Below are 19,669 nucleotides of genomic sequence, written 5' to 3' on the forward strand. Positions count from 1 at the left end.
GGGATTAAAGCAACTAAATGCAGCACGTTGCTGGTCCACGGTCTCAGAACAGAAGACACCAAACCCCCGCATGTACTGGAGGCCTTTTCTTTTCCGTGACGACACCGGGCCTCATGGAAGAAAAGTTCGTACGGACAGAATCTCTTGTTGTTAGATCGCGCGTACGAGTGATTTAGGGGAATTTCCCACATTCAGCGATGTTCTCGAATGCCCCGTGAACATTTGCTTAATTCGAGAGGCTCATCTGAAAAGCCCCAGGAGACCCCTGACGTGCCCCCCAGTGATCATTTTCAAGACGCTCGAGAGGAAATCGGTCCCTAGTGGTGGTCGGCGGTACTGCATCTCACAGCTCGGCGCCTGAACCCATCGACCGTAGAACCCGTCTGACGGAGCGGCGCCGCCTGTCAGCTCGCGTTCCGGTCCACGTTCCCTCCATCTGTTCACCGCAGGAGCCGCAACGCTCCCGTCTCAACCTGTCGACACCGCCAGCAGCAGCGGCAGATCCAACAAGACATCAGCGCCGCCTGAACGTTTCACCGGCCAGGTTGCCGTTAAAACCACCGTGTGCGGTTTCGTGTAATGATTCCTGACGCGGCGCCGCCGGCCGAGTGGAAAACAACTGGTTCAGTCTGGAATATAGAAAAAAACTGAATAACGGAGCGGATTTTCAAAATGCTCATTTTCCAAATCAAACATGTCGGCTGCAATGTATCCTCTGATACACACAGACCTGTCTTCCTGTACACGTGAGGACAACGACACTCACTCCCTCCAGGCCTCAAGGTCCCTCGTCACCGAACTCAGCCACCGGCTGGATGTACAGATGGACGTAGTCACGGGCTCCGGAACATGAAGCCAATGCTGAAGAGCCTGAAGCCTGTGTTCTCTGTACTAGCCAGCAGAGGGCGACTCGACTGGTTGTTTCGACAGAAGTCGATGAGACACACCCCCAATTCTACGTCTGGTTGCAAAAAAAAACAAGATGGCGCCGGTCAAAATTCAAACACTCGAGGCTCCAAAACAGCAGCTCACAAACCGACGGGTGGCGTCACGGAGGGTTGACGCTCGGTCATGATTCCGACTCTAACTCTAAAATGGATGATTGACTTCTCTGGCGATGAGGTTTGTGTGCAGCTGGGACAAACCACCGCTTTGGTTCACACTCTTAACCAAGTGAATGACCGAGGTGACGCCAGTTCTCCCCGTATACAAGAGCGGGGAAGAATGGGAAGAATGACGGGAGCAACTCTTCCTCCGGTCCAGTAGGTGGCGCTCTGCCAACGTACAACTATTCCTTATAAGACGACTTCTCGAAAATAATCTGTTTTTTTAAACTGCATGTAAACGCACCGAGGGAAATCTCTCAACGGCTATTGGAGGGTCGGCCTGACGCTTCGCGGTCCCCAGAGGATGAATCCTGATGACTTGTGTGTGTGTACGTGTGTCTTTGTGTGCGTGTGTGTGTGTTGTGTGTGTGTGTGTGTGGTGTGTGTGTGTGTGTGTGTGTGTGGTGCGTGTGTGTGTGTCTGTGTGTGTGGTGTGTGTGTGGTGTGTGCGTGTGGTGTGTGTGTCTGTGTGTGGTGTGTGTGTGTGTGTGTGTCTGTGTGTGTGTGGTGTGTGTGTGTGTGTGTGTCTGTGTGTGTGTGGTGTGTGTGTGGTGTGTGTGTGTGTGTGTGTGTGTGTGTGTGTGTGTATGTGTGTGTGTGTGTCTGTCTGTGTGTGTGTGTGTGTGTGTGTCACAACCAGACACGAGAAGACCGTGACCACATCTAGTTTTCATATGAAAAGTTAATAAAGTGAAGATCTTCACGTTGCTGTTGTCGGGCCTGAGGCCCGAGGGGGACACATGACCCAGACTCGGCAGAGAGTCGAGGGTCTGAGGTCCTGAAGGAAACCACATGGAAACACAGTGAACCAGAGTATTAACATCAGAAACCATCCCGGCGTCGCTCGACCGCAACTTAACCAACGTTTCAAAAATACATATTATCGTCTTTGGCTGAAAAACATCCCGAGTTATTCTCGTCTGTTCTTCGTTTCCTCCTGAAACCTTTTGAATTCTTCCTCTCGCTTCATCGTCCGCTTGTCTGCTCGTCACGTACTCCGCGTCGTACTGTACCAAAAAAAAACAGGATAATCTGCTGCTCTTGTTGTCGCCCGGGGGAACTTCACAACACACACACAGACACACACACACACACACACACACACATGCTCTGACTTGTTTACAACCAAAATCATTTGCATCTGTTAAAGGAATATTCTGTTCTTTTTTATCCTCCTCGCTCGTCGCCTCACCGGAGCCGCAGCGACGGGCGGCGTGAAAGGAAACACATTCAACATCGACCACGAATCCATGAATCACATCTTTAAACCCGAACCTGTAGGTTGTGTGGACGAGGATAAAGTTTGTGAACCCCGCGGCTCCTCCTCCTCCTCCTCTCTCCTCCTTGTCTCATCATCCTCCTCCTCCTCCTCTCCTCTCTCCTCCTCCTCCTCCCCTCTCCTCCCTCCTCCTCCTCCTCCTCCCCTCTCCTCTCTCCTCCTCCTCCTCCTCCTCCTCCTCCTCCCCTCTCCTCCCTCCTCCTCCTCCTCCTCCTCTCTCCTCCTCCTCCTCCTCCTCCCCTCTCCTATCCTCCTCCTCCTCCCTCCTCCTCCTCCTCCCTCCTCCTCTCTCCTCCTCCTCCTCCTCCTCCTCCTCCTCCCCTCTCCTCCCCCCCCCCCCCCTCCCTCCTCCTCCCTCCTCCTCCTCCTCCCCTCTCCTCTCTTGATGTGGGACCTGCCTCCTCGGCCTCGCCTCCACTTCATCTCAGCCCGTTCCTCTGTGCATCGAGCAGCAGCAGAACACGAAGCCCAGTTAATTACTTTTTTTCCGACGAGCTCTGAATCCCTGTTATTTAGGATGAAACATGTTTTTTAAAAGTTTGATTCGATGTTTTCATTGAGTTTGTTTATGTGTAACCAGGCGGCAAATGAGCAAAAAGCTTGACTTCATGAGCGGGACTGCAGAGGAAATGTCGTCCACTGCAGACGTACGGTTCGTAGGAAAGGCCACGGCCACTAGAGGGCAGCGGCGCGCGTGAAGGGATCTGCTCATGTAAAGTCACCAGGACCAGTCCCCGTCCTACCTGGTGGCAGATCTCGTGGACGACCACCATGGTGAGCTCCATCTGATAGGACGAGGACGACACCTCGGCGTCCAGCAGGATCTTCTGCTCCACGAAGACGCTCAGGCCCCAGTTCTCCATGGCGGCGTACGGATGTTTGGGCACCGCCAACAAGTCTGAGGAGCAGAAACACACAGAAAACACGTCAACGCCTTCGTCCATTCATCGAAACCCGTCATGTTCATCCAGCGAGATTCCACCGTTTAAAGAAAAGAGACGGAATCCGCGGCTCGGACAGAATCACGGTAAAATCCCATTTGGCGTTGAAATTAAACCCATGAGTCACTTTAACAACCTGCCAACGGATTCTTTTATCCCCCGGACGCGACAACTCCACATATCTCTGTGTGGAGGAGAGCGGGTGAGGGAGGAGTTTACCCTCGGCCGGGGAGATTCATCAGAAAGGAAATCGGAAAATTGTGATCAGAAAATGGAAATCGGCAAATATGATGGGAAATGAATAGGATTTCTTTTAGCAAAAAGTAAATTGGTAAAATTTTATCGGAAAGGAAATCGGCAAATGTAATCGGAAAATAAATCTTTGTAAAGTTCTGAAGTTGGTTTCTGTTGGACATGTCAGTTTATTGACCAGCATCCAGTTCTCCGCTGGCGACTCGTCAGGCAGCTGCGTGGCCTCCTTTACCCAGCATGCATTTCACTCTGGCAGAGAGAAGCCAGTAAGAGAGAGAGAGAGAGGCACACAGAGTGTTTTAGCTCCTTTCTTTTTGATAAACACTCAAATTTATGGATGTGTTGGTCAGACTGTTTCTCCCCGGACTGTATTTCCTCATCTCTTCGGCACCCGGAGCAACAAGCGCCGGTCACGGGGGGAAAGTGTCTGACAGATATACGAGGCTCAGCAAAGTGCCGAGGGGTCACAGGAGCCTCGAGGGGTCACGGATCCATTTTACTATCAACGACCAACTCCTTCTTTGAGCTCCTGGTTCCAACACACTTCCATCGCCTGACTCCGTCGCAGCGTCTCTCCAGCAGCAGCAGCAGCTGTTTCCATCAAACATGATGTGATATACAAAAAGTAAAAAGAGGAACGCTGCCCGGCTCAGAGAGCAGCTGCTCGACGCGGCGGAGCTGTGAGCTGACGGAGGTGGAGACCAAACCCGGAGCTACAGGGGACGAGGAGCAGAGGCCGGAGGCGGAGCCTGATGAAAAGCAGACGAAAGAGGTGAAGAGGGGAACACGAGCTGCGTGGCAGTGACAGAAAGAGGTGAGGTTCAAGTGAGTGGAACGAGTTTCACATAATCAACTCGGAGGATCAGTTTATTCACCGAGAGCGGAAATGAACAAAACCCGTTTCACCCCTTCGCTCGAGATTTTCTTTCCTACGGAGTTTCTCAGAGAATTAATCGGAACCAGACGAGAGAGAAATGATCACGATCTAACATTAAATATGTCAATAACCAGCGGGCTGCTGAACTTTTCGCTTTGTCCCAAACTCTGGACAAACTTATCGTTTTTATTTCTCTGGATCATGAATCCACAAATCAGTTTTCGTGCTCAGGCCACACGTGGAGACTTTTGATTTTCTGAGTGACATTGAACAACGTGTGAAATCCACCGCTCTCCGCTGCAGGCGTCACTTTACACCTCGCGTCTCCACGCGGATCATCGTCAGTCTCCAAGGTGTCAGTCATCATCATCTGCGCGTGAGAATGACATCACGGCGGTTTGACAGCTGTCACTCATCCCCCCGATCTGCGGGGTTTTAGCGCTGGGAGGTCGCACACCGAGCTGAAACACATCCACACACGGCGACAGTCACCGCGACGACGAGGAGATGAAACACAGAAACATGCACACGGGCAAATATGGACGCAAACAAGCCTCATGTTGGAGTTTTTAAACGCTTGTGACACGGAGACACAGAAGTGGAACAGAACTCTACAGAATAAATATGAATGATTCTCTGGGAAGTTGAGGTGAAGATGTAAAAACCCCACCATGAAATCTTAAAGCCACAGTGTGTAATTTTTGTTTTTTTCTGGCGGCACCTGGTGGTGAAGTTGCTAAACCGCTACAAAGTGAGCGACCGACAGGGGACACTTTATGGTGGCGCACCGCTGATTCAGACACACAGACAGAGAAACAGACAGGCAGACATAGAGACAGACAGACAGACAGACAGACAGACAGGCAGATGGACGGACAGACAGACAGACAGACAGACAGACAGAGAGACAGACAGACAGACAGAGAGACAGACAGTCAGACAGGCAGACAGGCAGACAGAGAGACAGGCAGACAGACAGACAGACAGACAGAGAGACAGAGAGGCAGACAGACAGACAGACAGACAGACAGGCAGATGGACGGACAGACAGACAGACAGACAGACAGACAGACAGACAGAGAGACAGGCAGACCGACAGACAGACAGACAGACAGACAGACAGACAGAGAGACAGGCAGAGAGACAGACAGACAGACAGACAGACAGACAGACAGAGAGACAGACAGACAGACAGACAGAGAGACAGACAGACAGAGAGACAGACAGACAGAGAGAGAGATGAAAAACTCTTTGATGCTGTTTTCCAAGTTTTGTCCCAGTTTCTAGTTTTCTTCTGATGAAGAAGTGCGACAGACAAACAAAGAAAAGACACAAAGTCCCAAACACACACACACACACACACACACACACACACACACACACACACACACACACACACACACACACACACACACACACACACACACACACACACACACACACACACACACACACACACACACACACACACACACACACACACGTGCTCATTTGCTCTAATTAGGATTTCTTCCGTCTCTTTAAAAGAGAGATAGAGTTCCTCGCGGACTTGAAAAGGTTTTAAACAAACCGACGGACAATCGATCGATCGAGCCTCCGTCTGTGACTCGAGTGACTTCAGTCGTACGGACGAGGAGCCTCGCTGCAGCTCCTCTCAACCACTTCACTGACACATTCACACGGTAAAAAGTAACAGACACAACAAAGACACTTTTAGAAGCAGAGTGTTTTGTCTCCTGAGTGACGGAGGTGTGGATCCCGACACGCGGGCCGAGCGGAGCTTCTCTCCGTGTGCACTGTGGAGCTGCGTCGAGATAACAGAGCAAAGTGTGTGAGTGGAAATAAATAGAAACTGTCGGGAGGTGAAATACACACAGAGCCCGAACAGTGTCAGAGGAAAACAACATGAAATAATCATCACGGACTTCGACATACATTATTCAAATAACACAAACAGCAGCGGCGTGGATGAACAGAGAAAGTGAAGCGAGACTCAGATTCATATTGTTGTTAAACCACCTCAGCTGCTCCGACACCACCACACCATCACTTCATCACTTCATCACACCATCACACCATCACTTCATCACACCACCACACCATCACTTCTTCACTTCATCACTTCATCACACCATCACACCATCACTTCATCACTTCATCACTTCTTCACTTCATCACACCATCACTTCATCACTTCATCACTTCATCACACCATCACTTCATCACTTCTTCACTTCATCACTTCATCACTTCATCACACCACCACACCATCACTTCATCACTTCATCACTTCATCACACCATCACTTCATCACTTCTTCACTTCATCACTTCATCACTTCATCACTTCATCACACCATCACTTCATCACTTCATCACACCATCACTTCATCACTTCATCACTTCATCACACCACCACACCATCACTTCATCACTTCATCACACCATCACTTCATCACTTCATCACTTCATCACACCATCACTTCATCACTTCTTCACTTCATCACTTCATCACACCATCACTTCATCACTTCATCACTTCATCACACCACCACACCATCACTTCATCACTTCATCACACCATCACTTCATCACTTCATCACTTCATCACACCATCACTTCATCACTTCTTCACTTCATCACTTCATCACTTCATCACACCACCACACCATCACTTCATCACTTCATCACACCATCACTTCATCACTTCTTCACTTCATCACTTCATCACTTCATCACACCATCACTTCATCACACCACCACACCATCACTTCATCACTTCATCACACCATCACTTCATCACTTCTTCACTTCATCACTTCATCACACCATCACTTCATCACACCATCACTTCATCAGTTCATCACACCATCACTTCACCACACCATCACTTCATCACACCATCACTTCTTCACTTCATCACTTCATCACACCATCACTTCATCACTTCTTCACTTCATCACACCATCACTTCATCACACCTTCACTTCATCAGTTCATCACACCATCAGTTCATCACACCATCACTTCATCACACCATCACTTCTTCACTTCATCACTTCATCACACCATCACTTCATCACACCTTCACTTCATCAGTTCATCACACCATCACTTCATCACACCATCACTTCTTCACTTCATCACTTCATCACACCATCACTTCATCACACCTTCACTTCATCACACCATCACTTCATCACACCTTCACTTCATCACACCATCACTTCATCACTTCATCACTTCATCACACCATCACTTCATCACACCACCACTTCATCACTTCATCACACCACCACATCATCACTTCATCACACCATCACTTCATCACACCATTACTTCATCACTTCATCACACCATCACTTCTTCACTTCATCACACCATCACTTCATCACACCATCACTTCATCACACCATCACTTCATCACACCATCACTTCATCACTTCATCACACCATCACTTCATCACACCATCACTTCATCAGTTCATCACACCATCACTTCATCACACCATCACTTCATCACACCATCACTTCATCACTTCATCACACCATCACTTCATCACATCATCACTTCATCACACCACCACACCATCACTTCATCACACCATAACTTCATCACTTCATCACACCATCACTTCATCACACCATCACCGTATTCAACACAACATGGAGACTCACACGGAGGTCGGTCCACCTCATGTGACTATATTTAACTCATATATGAACACAGAGTTATGGACAATATATTCAATATCTGTGAATAAGTTCTTCTTAATATTACACACTGTAGCTTAAATGTAACAACTGATCTGGTCTTAGCGGAGATTTGCCAGTTGTACATTTCAAGTTTTCATGTGAACATCTTTGTTGAGTAAGTCTGAGAAGTTTGAGGCGAATCGAGGCAAACGTCACTGTTTGTTCGTCATCGTCAGTTAATGGTATAAAGATTTAAAATAGCGTGATTTTATGGACTTCTTCATTTTAATACTGCACGTGTTCGTAATCTCCTCAGGTCAGACGAGAGAAAAAAAAGAGCCATATGTTCAGCTCAACCAAGGCTGGTGTGTGTGTGTGTGTGTGTGTGTGTGTGCAGCTGCAGCCCTCCGATTGGTCGAAACTAATTCGAGAGAGCGTGCACGCCACGGTTAACTAATCACAGCCGAGTGGAGGCGGAGCGTGACAGACAGAGTTCGACTGGCAGCTCCGCTATTTCATTATAAAATACATAAGTTGCCATGGAAACAGAAATTCCAAAGCTGGGACACACGCGCGCTACACACGGCCAACTGCCGGCGTCCAATCCCGGGTCCCGGCTGCCGCCTGCTCTCGGGGGCTGCGTGTGATTGGCTGACGGCCCATTTTTCACATGGCTGAGGCTCAGGCAGCAGAACTGATTGGCCGGTCGACGGAGGGGAGGAGGCCGTCGATTGGTTTAACTTCGGGGGGGAATTGCAAATGAGGGAGTTTGGTTTGAGGTGGAATATGCAAAAGAGACATTACACTCGAAAGACATTTAAATTAAAATGAAATGCATCGTTTCACTTTGCTGTGAAATGAGTCCTACAGGACACACACACACACACACACACACACACACTGAAATATTAAACCTAAATGAGATCGACCTCACACTCGGTGCTGTCTCGTCTCATGTGGCTGTTCTGGTGTTTCACCTGCAGCTTCTCTTTTATTACTTATTTCCTCTTTTTTCTTTAGTGTCAGATGATGGAAAACGAAACTGCGACACACGTTCGCTCTTTTGGACTCGGGGCGGAGAGACGATACGTGCCCGAACACGGCCGCAAATCTCCCGACCCGAAGGTAACATGCAGATTCTAGATATAAAGATCCGCTTGAGTGCATGTGGAGAAGCTTCGTCTGGTATCTCCACTTCCGCGAGAAAAGTGTGAGTTGAGGGACTAAAAATCATGTCGCTTGTTTCGCCCTTTGTATTTCTATCCTGCCTTTTGCGAGTCTGTCAATAATTTGGAAGTGCAACATTAAAAACGCTTAATTACCAAAACTAGGATGTCACTCAAACCTCCGTCGAGGTCCAACAGTCCTTAAATCCCATCGCGCCCAAGATCGCTGAGCCAACAAAACAACCTAGATCATGAAATCAAGATTCTATTAAAAAAACGCCCCCTTATGAAACCACATTTAACACCAGTAGGTCTGGAATATTATTATTTATTTGAACCCTGAACAAGCCAGATACTTTACATCAAGATCCATCTCGCAATGTTAAAGAAAGTAATAAAAAAAATCCTGGATCCACTACTTGGTCCCAATTCATACTGAAATCTACCAAACTCATTTTGGCTCGTCCTTCCACCAAGTTTGGTGGCAACGTTCTGTAGTTTAGTTTTTGCTCAACCCTGCTGACAAACAACCCAACCAACAGACTCACAAAAAAGGGACCTGGGTGAAAACATAGCCTCCTCAAACATACCCATAAATCCATACACACATCCATGACTGTTGCACAATCGCAGCATTGTTTCGTCTTCGCCGAGCTCGACAACACAGGAGCAGCGCAGACGGAGGAGTTTCTCTGGCGGTTGTATTTTATGGGGGTGTTTGTTTCGGGTCATTTAACCGCCTCTTAACCGGAAGGTGAGGCGCCGCATCAGCGGCCGCGAGGACGGAGCGGGTGGAAACGAGGAGCTCATCACTCGGCAGCGTTTGGTGAACGTCTACAACACAGACACACACAAAGAACAACCAAACTGTCTTGGCAGTGTAATTGGCAGCATCAGGCAACATAACGTCACCACAGATTTCTGTCTGTTGCTTCTATGAACTGTGGCCGATTCCTGATGAACGTGCTGCTGTCACCGCTGCCGGGTGGCGCCTGTAATTGCCTCCGTATTATAACGATAGACGAGCTGAGTGTGTCTGACTGATGCATCTGTGTGGACAGAGTTGAAGGAGTTGGATCTCTGTCAGCTCACTTGCAAGACTTCTAGGGCGTCTTTAGGGAGTCCAGACCTTCGGACTTCTCGGTTTGGTACGTATCCAAAATCGCAGGAGTGAAAGGTTCCTCGGACCACTCTACGGCCCAATGGACCAAAATCTGGTCCGTCCAAAAGAGTTGGTCTTGGTCCGGATCAAACTGAACCATGGTTTTGGACAAGAGTTCGGACTTTTGGACCAATTGCAGATAGTTCAGACAACAATGAAGCAAAAATGAGCCGTGGGAACCTCATGTTGGGGAGGAGGACGCAGAATGTTTAACTGTTTTCACCTCCGACGATATAATGTTTCAGCAAAGATGACGTTCATTTGGCGAATTCAAACTAGTGTCGAGTTCAGCACATGAAGTTGTTGATGCTGGTCGTAAAACCATAACGACGTGACAGCAGCAACGGAATTAACGGAATGAACCACTTCATTTATTCTCTCTAGCAAACGGAAACTACTACTATTTGCCAAATTGACAACAAGCCGACCTCAGACGCTCGCCCGTCTACAAACCAATCAGCGTCAGGTATAGGTGTACGCAGCCCACGTAGTGACGTACGTATGTCATACATAATTCTCTAATGCGCTGCATAAATTGCAAACCAAAGTCACTGGATTGAGTTCAGACCTTGGTTTGGACTTTCAGGTGTGACAACCCTCTACCCTCTACCCTAACCCTAAGTATTGGAGGCTGAGATGACTCCAAAAATTATTCGATAGACTTATAAAATATGTTGTTTGGAGGAAATTGAATTCTGAACTGGCAGACCAGGAAGTGAAATGGATGTTTTCTTTTAGCAGAAGGAAATCAGGGTGAATGACGTACAATCCACAGGCGTTCGACACCCGAGTTCACTTCCTGCCTCCTGCAGCTTGTTGGGTTTTTACGCTCTGACACAACTTCAGAACAAAGGATGAAAAAGTCAGAGCGTCTTTGCTTCAGGTTTGAGAAAACTAAAAAAAAAAAGAAAAAATAATTCAACCATAATCTTTCTCTAACCTCAAGGTTCTGTCTGACTCGTCTGTGGAGAACCATGAAAGCGGAGCCGAAGTGACGGTTAATTAATAGATGAGTTGATCAGCAGAAAATTAATTGGCAACAAAGGAGGGGGGGGGGGGGGGGGGGCGACACATGGCAGCTGGTGTTCCTGTGGGGTTTTTAATGTCCTTACTGTCAAACACACTCACACAGATAAAAAACTTTTTACTTCTGAACATTTTCAGTTTTTGCTTTGTGTCCTATGACGATAATTTGAGTTTTTAATTCTTGTTTGTTTGATATTTGCATCTGAATATGGTTTCCTGTCAAGTGAGGGTGATGGTGCCAGTCATCACTGAGTTGCACTAGAGGTCATAATACGACCTCTGAGCTTCTTCGCTCTCGGAGGGTGAGGAGACGGGCGGCGGCTAGCTGGTTAGCATGCTAACTTTACAAGACTTATGCTTGAAAGATTCAACTTTTGCTGGTTTATTTATCTTCTGTGAAATCAGTATCATGGACTTATACTTTTACTAGAATATTTGTATTTTTCTCCTTCAGCTCACTGTGAAGTTTCTCTCTCTTCCTTCACTCAGTGTTTCACATCGGGACACGACCCGAGGCTCCGTCTCCGTCCGTCCGTCCCCGACACGGCAGATAAAACCTCACGTCAGTTTTCAGTATCACTCACACTCCGACGTTTGTCTCAGTTTCCTGTCTCTCCCTCTCTGCGGTCGAGCTCCACTTGTCGACCAATTATCTTCCGCTCGTCGAGATAAGAGCTGCTCCATATTCAGCAGACAGAAGACGAGAGAACAGAGACGAGACGACACTGTGAATGTTAAGACGACGACCTGCAGCCGCGGACAGAGAGAGACGAAACAGCGCTGGAGGCCGCGGCGTTCGTTCATTACAGCCCATAATGTGAACGAGTCGCGCAGAATATATAACACGCCGATGATCCCGCTGTTCCTCAGAAGTGAAGCTTCAAAATGTAAAGTTGGTCCTGGGCGTTGAGGGGAAGATCATTAAAATCAAAAGAGTTCGGAGAGCAGCGATGTGCTCAGTGACTCTGATGAAAAACAATCAGGCCACAAGTATGTGGACACCTGAGCATCCCAGGCTAAGGGGCGGGGGTTCGATTTGCTTTCCCAACGCATGGTTAATGAGCTTGCCAAACTAAAGGCGAGAATCAGCACTTTACTTTACAGAAAATGAGAAAATCCATCGAAATACACAAACTTGTCCACCGCTGACCTCTAGTGGCCGAGGACATAAAGCGACCACATACGTCGTAACACGCTGCTTGAACAAACGTCTCTCCTGTCGATGTTTGAGTTGTTTTTCACGTGCCTGTTCGAGGGTTACAGTTTCTCATAGTCGCTCGATGATGTAATACGCTAATTAGCATATTCCTGACATCATTGTGTCTTTTTTTATTTTTCACTTCCATCCCTCTCTCTCTCTCTCTCTCTCTCCTTTTCTTTCTGTGTTTACTGTTTTCATTCAGCTGAACTCCCAGTGGAGCTGTTCTCATTTAAATGTTTATCTCTTTCTGTTGTCAGACAAACGGAAAACCGTTTTGAACAATGTGACTGAAACGAGGCCCAATAAGACGACACACGTTGTCGACCGGCAACCGCTTCGGAACAAATTTCCAAACAAAGAGTTGTGATTCGGACCAAAAACTGTTTGTACCGATTACTTTTGAGAAGCTCCAACACTCGGCCGACTGACTAATGGTGATCAGAAAGGGAGTTCATAGTTCGGAGATGCAAAAGGAGGCGATGGTGAAGATGTTGAGCTGTCAGTCCGGATACAAACTCCAAATCTGTCTCTGCTGCTTTGTACAAGTGGAAAATCTATAGTTGAGTGATGAGTGAGTGAGTGTGTGTGTGTGTGTGTGTAGAGGAGACTCAGAGGACAGCGACCATCAGATGGCCCGGGGGCCCAGCCGATTGGCTCGCTGCCAGCCCGGGCCAATCAGAGGCCTTGATTTCCCCGCAGCGATAAAAGAAAGCTGAAAAACATTTTACGGCCGAGCGGAGTCGACCTTTAAACTGAAGTATCATAACAACACACCTGGAATCGTGTCGTTTATCATCATGAACGAGCCGATCGCGCTCATTAGCCGCCGGCTCCGTCGGAAGTGTTATTTTTAGAAGTGGCGCCGGAGGTTGGTGACGGTCTGACCTTTGTTTACACCGACCACGTTTCCCAGAAACTGCTTTTCATTGACTACTCCTGCCGCCGCCTCTTTGTCCCCCCTCTCTCGTGATGACACCAGTCGTGTTGTGCACTACACTTCCCATGATGCAAATCTCACTTTTCTGAAAATGTGCAACAGAAAATAATTTCTCTCCCTTCAGATCTGCGTCTTTTTAAACTTGTTTACTTTCACGCAGAGAACCGACGGGCTGAGGAGGGAAACTGCTCTTCATTTTGTCTTGTAGATGAAAAGAATAATTTCTGCATCTGTATGTTTTTGACGGACGTTTGTTTGCTTTTATTGTTATTGTAATAAAAATAGATGCCAAAAAGGAAACAAGAACAACAACAACTCCCGCAGTGGTGAGACGAGGTTTCAGCCAAATGAGGACAAAATAAAAAATGTTTTTTTCCTGTTTAGTCATTTCCTCTGATCCACAGAGAAATGCTGGTTTCAAATGACTTTCACTTCTGAACTGTGGTTCTATCAGGTGCAAGTCTGTATTATCTATTTATGTCACGACCAAATGAGTTAATTGGTATTTACCCTGTTTTACGGCTCCAATTGTTTGTTTTTAGTGAAGTGAGGGGTTAACTGTCAGGCCTTAACCAAAAAGGACTGTGTTCATGTTCACGTAACATTCAGTCTATCTCGACCCCTGTCCTGTTCACGCATGATCTCCGGAAGCTGTCTAGAAAATTGGGTGTGGACAAAACTAGGTCGTCAGCATACAGCAACACTCTGAGGTCAATAACCCCTAAAGAGTGAGGATCTCAGAGATTCAAACAGAAGAGGACTCGTTTGTGACCACGGCAACTTTACAGGAGGAAAACTAACTGACAAGATGAGCTTTTGATCGAAGCCAGATTTTAATTTTCCAAATCTGTGAGTGGATATTCCCACTCTGCTAATTAAACAGATAATTAAAAGAGTGTCTGTCAAAGTCTCGAGCCGACAGAAATCATGTGGAACGACATCTGACACCTTTCATGTCTAAGTCACACTGAGCTGAAACTATTCAATCAATCAAATCTACCGTCGATGAATCATTTATGTCCAAACTTCTGATGTTTCTCCAGTGAAATGATGAGCCACATTTCTTTTTCCCAGGCTGATTGTTTCAGAAAACTGAATATCTGCAAATCTCAAAAAACCAAAACCAATTTAAAGACAGACCTCACATTGGGCTCAGGAAAATTCTTCTGTTATTTATCTATATATTTTTTTTCATATTTATTCACTACATATGTTTGCGAGCGAGACATAAAATCTTTTCAGCCTTTTTTGTCTTTTTGAACTTCCAGCATCAGCATGCACAAATTGAAAATGTGGCGTAAAAGCAAACTTATACTATTGTATTGAATAATAAATATACTGAATCATAAAAGTTTATTGCTGCCTGACAGTCTGAGACAGGAAGTGAGGCGCGGCGCCCAAGGCAGCAGTTTTCGAGCTCAGAGTTGTTATTAGAAAGTTTACAGAATTAAATGAAGTTATTAAAACGTCGTCATCCTCACTGTTGGACAGCTGTCAAACTATTTAACTACTCTCACCGTACTGTCAAATTTCTCACTGTGGGGTTGCCATGGTGACACATAGTTGAGGGCAGGGAGGGTCAGGCGAGGGCGGCGGCTCTTTTTCAGTCTTGATGTTCACATTAGGGAAATTGGCGGCGGCGGCAGCAGCGAGCACTCGACGTTTGAACGCTCCTCCTCAGATCTTCAGAACAATGAGGACGTTAGACGAAGATCACGTCTCTCTCTCGCTCAGCAGAGCGAATCTCATTAACCAGCTGACGGGAGCTATTTTTAACGTAACGTCCTCCTTCTGCTTTCACTCGTCTCTCTCCATCTGTTTATCCCGTCGTTTTCATTCTGACTCCCTCTTCACTCCCGTTCATCTTCCCGTCGTCCTCCTCCTCCTCACTTTCTTCTTCTTCTACATCTTCTTCTCTCCTTATGTTCCTCTCTCTCCACATTCTGTCACATGGAATCACTCCTTCTCTCCGCCATCCTTTTCTCCTGACTTTCCCCCGTCACGCTCGCTGCTTCACCAGCTTGTGTCCGGCCGACGCAGCGCCGCTCGACCCGGAGTAAAGTCCGGATTGCGGACTGACTGGGCCTCTCCAGGTGTGTGACATTTGTGACCCGGTCATCACAGCTGAGAAGGGTTGGATAGCGTTAGATATTATCAATTGATGTTCTTAGCGATTCCGATTTTTGATTCGAAAATTGTAGAAAAATGGACCAATGGTTGACCAGAGATGTACGCGACAACTCAACAGTTCTTGTTAAGAACCCGGTAGCGCGGACGTTAGCCCTGCATGCTAAGCGTCAGCTCGCATCAAAACGCAGGCACAGTTGCATTGATGTGTGAAGTGCACATTACAGTTATGATGCTTATTTTTCTTTTCTTTCAGTTTTTGGTCTGAACTTTTCCTCTCGTCTGGTTCTGGGACCTCGGAGGAATTCAGCTCCGATTAAATCAATGTAATCAAGTCATTTGTTTTTGTGTCTGTTTGTTCTGTGTAGAGAAGAATTATCATTGTGGTTCTGGTGAGCTGATTAGAAAGAAATTAAGATAAACAAGCAAAATAATAAGTAAAAAGCATCTCTCTTAATTAAAATACTAAATTGAGCAGCGGTGGCAGGGGAGACACGAGAAATTCAAAAACATATAAAAACATGTGACGATATGAATTTTTACAAGATAGATTCACATATGCACTTTTTTAAATGCACAGAGGTGATTGCAGATGAGATCTGGTTCCTAAGTGTGATACCTGACCTCGGGATTCCTGTCGGACAAATATTGTGTGTTCGGCATGAAGATGATCAAATCTAAAAAAGAGACGGACAGAATAATAAGATGATGGACGACTTCCACATGCTCTAATGACGTCTATGCAAACAGCCGCTGTAGCAACAAATGATCCGCCTCAAACAAAATCACTGCACAGAAAGACATAAAGATTAATGAGCCTCGTTCATGGGATCAACCACACACACACACACACACACACACACACACACACACACACACACACACACACACACACACACACACACACACACCAAAAGTTAATCTAGTAATTAAACTTTTTGTTTAAATGTAATTTGGCTTCGTCGTGTGTTTTTTTTCTTCTGCTTTCACTTTAAATTTCCCCTCCGCTCTTATAAAAAGCTGCACGTTCCCCTCGTTAATCTCTGGTCTTCCTCTTGATTTATGATTAATAATAATAATATATGTGCTCCAGCAGAGGTTGATATAAGAGATAAAAGAGAAATGCTATTTCTGCTGAGGCTCAGGAGTCGTGGTGAATTCTCAGCACTTTCTTCTTCACGTGACGCGAGGAAACTCTCCGCTGAGCTCGTTAGTTTCGTTCTTTTGTTCCCAGTCGAGGTGCGTTCGGGGTGTGTAGGAGAGAGTAGCGCTGCACACACTGTTACTGCTATAGCAGAAGATGATCTATAACGCAAATTCAAAAACATCCACTGAGAAGATGATAATGTTACCACATTATTTGTCATTCTTATTTTCTAAAGTTAAGTTTAAAATCTCCGCTTTGAACCATTGAGCCGAGAGAAGCCAACGTCAGGGTCGGACACAAAGAGATTTATGATTTAATTCATCTTGAGAAATAACATTATATACACGTAATATTATTTTTCAATCGAAAAGTTGCGGCTGGAATTTGAAAAGATGTGATCGCTGCTGTGCAATAACAAGGTTCACCAATAACTTACAATATTAGATAGTATTTAAGAGTCATCACAGCTGTAGAACGATAACAATAAACATGATTTAATAAACTTCAGCAGAAGATTCTTGTCAAATTAAATGCCCAACTCATTTATCTCACATTCTAATCGAACGCCTCGTGTTTATCCGCCGCTTTCAGTCCCCGGGTGCCGCCGACATCCAGGTCGCACCGCGAGAGGAGAGATGTCACCGGCCGCTGCACAATTATGAGATTAACTGTGATTTAATCCTCTCGTGAAGTCAATCCCGGCTTTTGTCCTCGCAGCCTCCGGGGGCTAACGATCGGGGCTCATTACGAGCACGTCGCCGTCCGGCGGACGCGAACGCAGCCCCAGACTCTCTGAACACGCTCCGACCGAGGTCGAGCGCAGAAAGGCCCCAGACAAAAGGGAAACGCCGCTGGTTAATATTCAGAGCTGTGTATGAATTAAATAACCTTTATCTCTGTGTTTCCTCTGGAGGTAAATAAAAAGCCTCTGTGGCCTGAAGCTGCTGACGGAACCGGTGCCGGTTACCGCCGCTCCGAAAGGAATGACGATGACGTTTTTTACGGAGGTGAATCCATCTCGTTACTGTACACGACAGACAGACGGAGGTGATGCCGTGTGATTATATAGCTTTTTCTGTTGCTAATATCATTAAGAGAGACGGATTCAGACTTCGGAGTTCTGCTCCAACTGCACTGAGCAACGAGGCCGGCGAGGAACAAGAAGAACCACCCCTGGCCACCGGGAGGCGCCGCAAGCTTGACAAGGCTATGACATGACGACGTTAGCGAGTGGAGCTCACCGCTCTCTGCAGGACGGATCCCCGGCAACAACAATCCAGGCGTGGACAGGATGAATGGCGTCAGTGAAGTACAAATCCATGATACCTATGTCTTATCTTTGAGGGTCGTAAGAGGCGAGGTTCACTCTGGAGAGGTCGCCAGCGTATCACAGGGCCGACGAACACATTCACGCTTGTTTGGGAAGGTTGGTTGGTTGGTTGGTTGGTCGTACGGTTGCTTGGTCACTTAGTCAGGAGATCTGTCGATTGGTTGGATGGTTTGTGGTCCGGTCTCAATTCAATTCAAAGAACTTTATTCGTCCCCCAATGGGGCAATTCCTGGTTGGTTGGTCGGTCAATCGATCGGTCTAGTTGGTCAGTTGATTGGTCCGTGTATTGATTGCTTGATTGGTCTTATAGTGAGTTAGTCGGTCAGTTAGTTGGTCAGTTAGTCAGGAGATCAGTCGATTGGTTGATTGGTGAACCGGTCTCGATTCAATTCAAAGAACTTGGTTGAGGTTGGTCGGTCAATTGAACGGTCTAGACGGTCGGTTGCTCGATTGCTCAGTGTCTAAACCTTCGTAGAGTAAAGACACTTTCCTCTCTGTGTGTAAACGACACTCCGGCGCTGCTATGAATCTTTTTATTAGAACCTCTCAGGGGTTCGTGCACCGTCAGCTGAGTTTCACTTCCTCCAGACACAGAACAATGAGTTCGTCCCACGAGGACGAGTCCACGGGGAGCTGATTAAACCACTCGGAGGAGGAGGAGGAGGAGGAGGGAGTGTTTGTGTTTCTGAGAAGATATTAAAGCAGAATAAAGGAAAACAGAGAGCGCGAGCAGATGGCTTCACACTGAGCTGTTGTTTGAAGGTGGAGGATCAGTTATTGACGTGAACGTGAACCGACAACTCTCAGATCAGAACCCTCCGACCTGTCGTCCTCCTCACATCACCGGCTCTCAGCGCGTTTATCCATTTTCTCTTTCCTGAATCAGAGCACGTCTCCGAGGCCACGCTGTTGCCGCCCAACGTCTCTGACACGTCCCTGATTCGGTCGTTGACACGTGTCCTAATTTGTCCGCATTAGCTGCGGAGGACGGCGTCGGCGGAACCGACCACGTCACCGGTCCGCACTGACATGTCAGTCGGCCAGTGTTTGAGATGAAGGGTCAGACGGACCTTCATCAGCTCCAGAGCGAATGGGGATCATTGATCTGTCGCGCTAATCTGACGAGTTTGGAATTAGGAGGCTCCAGCAGCAGAACGAGAGGCTTCTGAGATACGACGGGAGAAGTTCAACGGCACCGAGATAATCCCGTCACCATATCATCGTCCTGAAGAGACGAGAGTGACTAAGCTACAGATGAAGATTACCTAATTATCTCACAACCTCACAGATCGAAGCAACCGGGGGGGGGGGGACGCTGGTGTTGTACGATGTAACGACCCGTAACTGAACTTCCAGGAAAAAATATCTGTCCGTTGTTTCCATTTCCTTGAGTTGTACAGTTCGTACAGTTGAAAAGAACCTG

General features: G+C 47.0%; 1 protein-coding gene across 7 annotated transcripts in view; it reads right to left on the reverse strand.

The window, feature by feature from the left end:
* Positions 1-19,669, reverse strand: part of LOC118287206 (thyrotropin-releasing hormone-degrading ectoenzyme-like) — a 132,159-nt gene that overhangs the window by 67,059 nt on the left and 45,431 nt on the right. For all 7 annotated transcript variants that reach the window (XR_007031929.1, XR_007031930.1, XM_047336445.1 and 4 more), the window contains exon 5: positions 3,129-3,283. Coding sequence is in view for 5 of the 7 variants with exons in the window: in XM_047336445.1 (XP_047192401.1) it covers positions 3,129-3,283 (155 nt within the window). In the remaining 2 variants the exon portion in view is untranslated. The remainder of the gene's footprint in view (positions 1-3,128; positions 3,284-19,669) is intronic.

The sequence above is a fragment of the Scophthalmus maximus genome, chromosome 12, assembly GCF_022379125.1.
Source record: "Scophthalmus maximus strain ysfricsl-2021 chromosome 12, ASM2237912v1, whole genome shotgun sequence".
In the NCBI taxonomy this organism is placed as follows: domain Eukaryota; kingdom Metazoa; phylum Chordata; class Actinopteri; order Pleuronectiformes; family Scophthalmidae; genus Scophthalmus; species Scophthalmus maximus.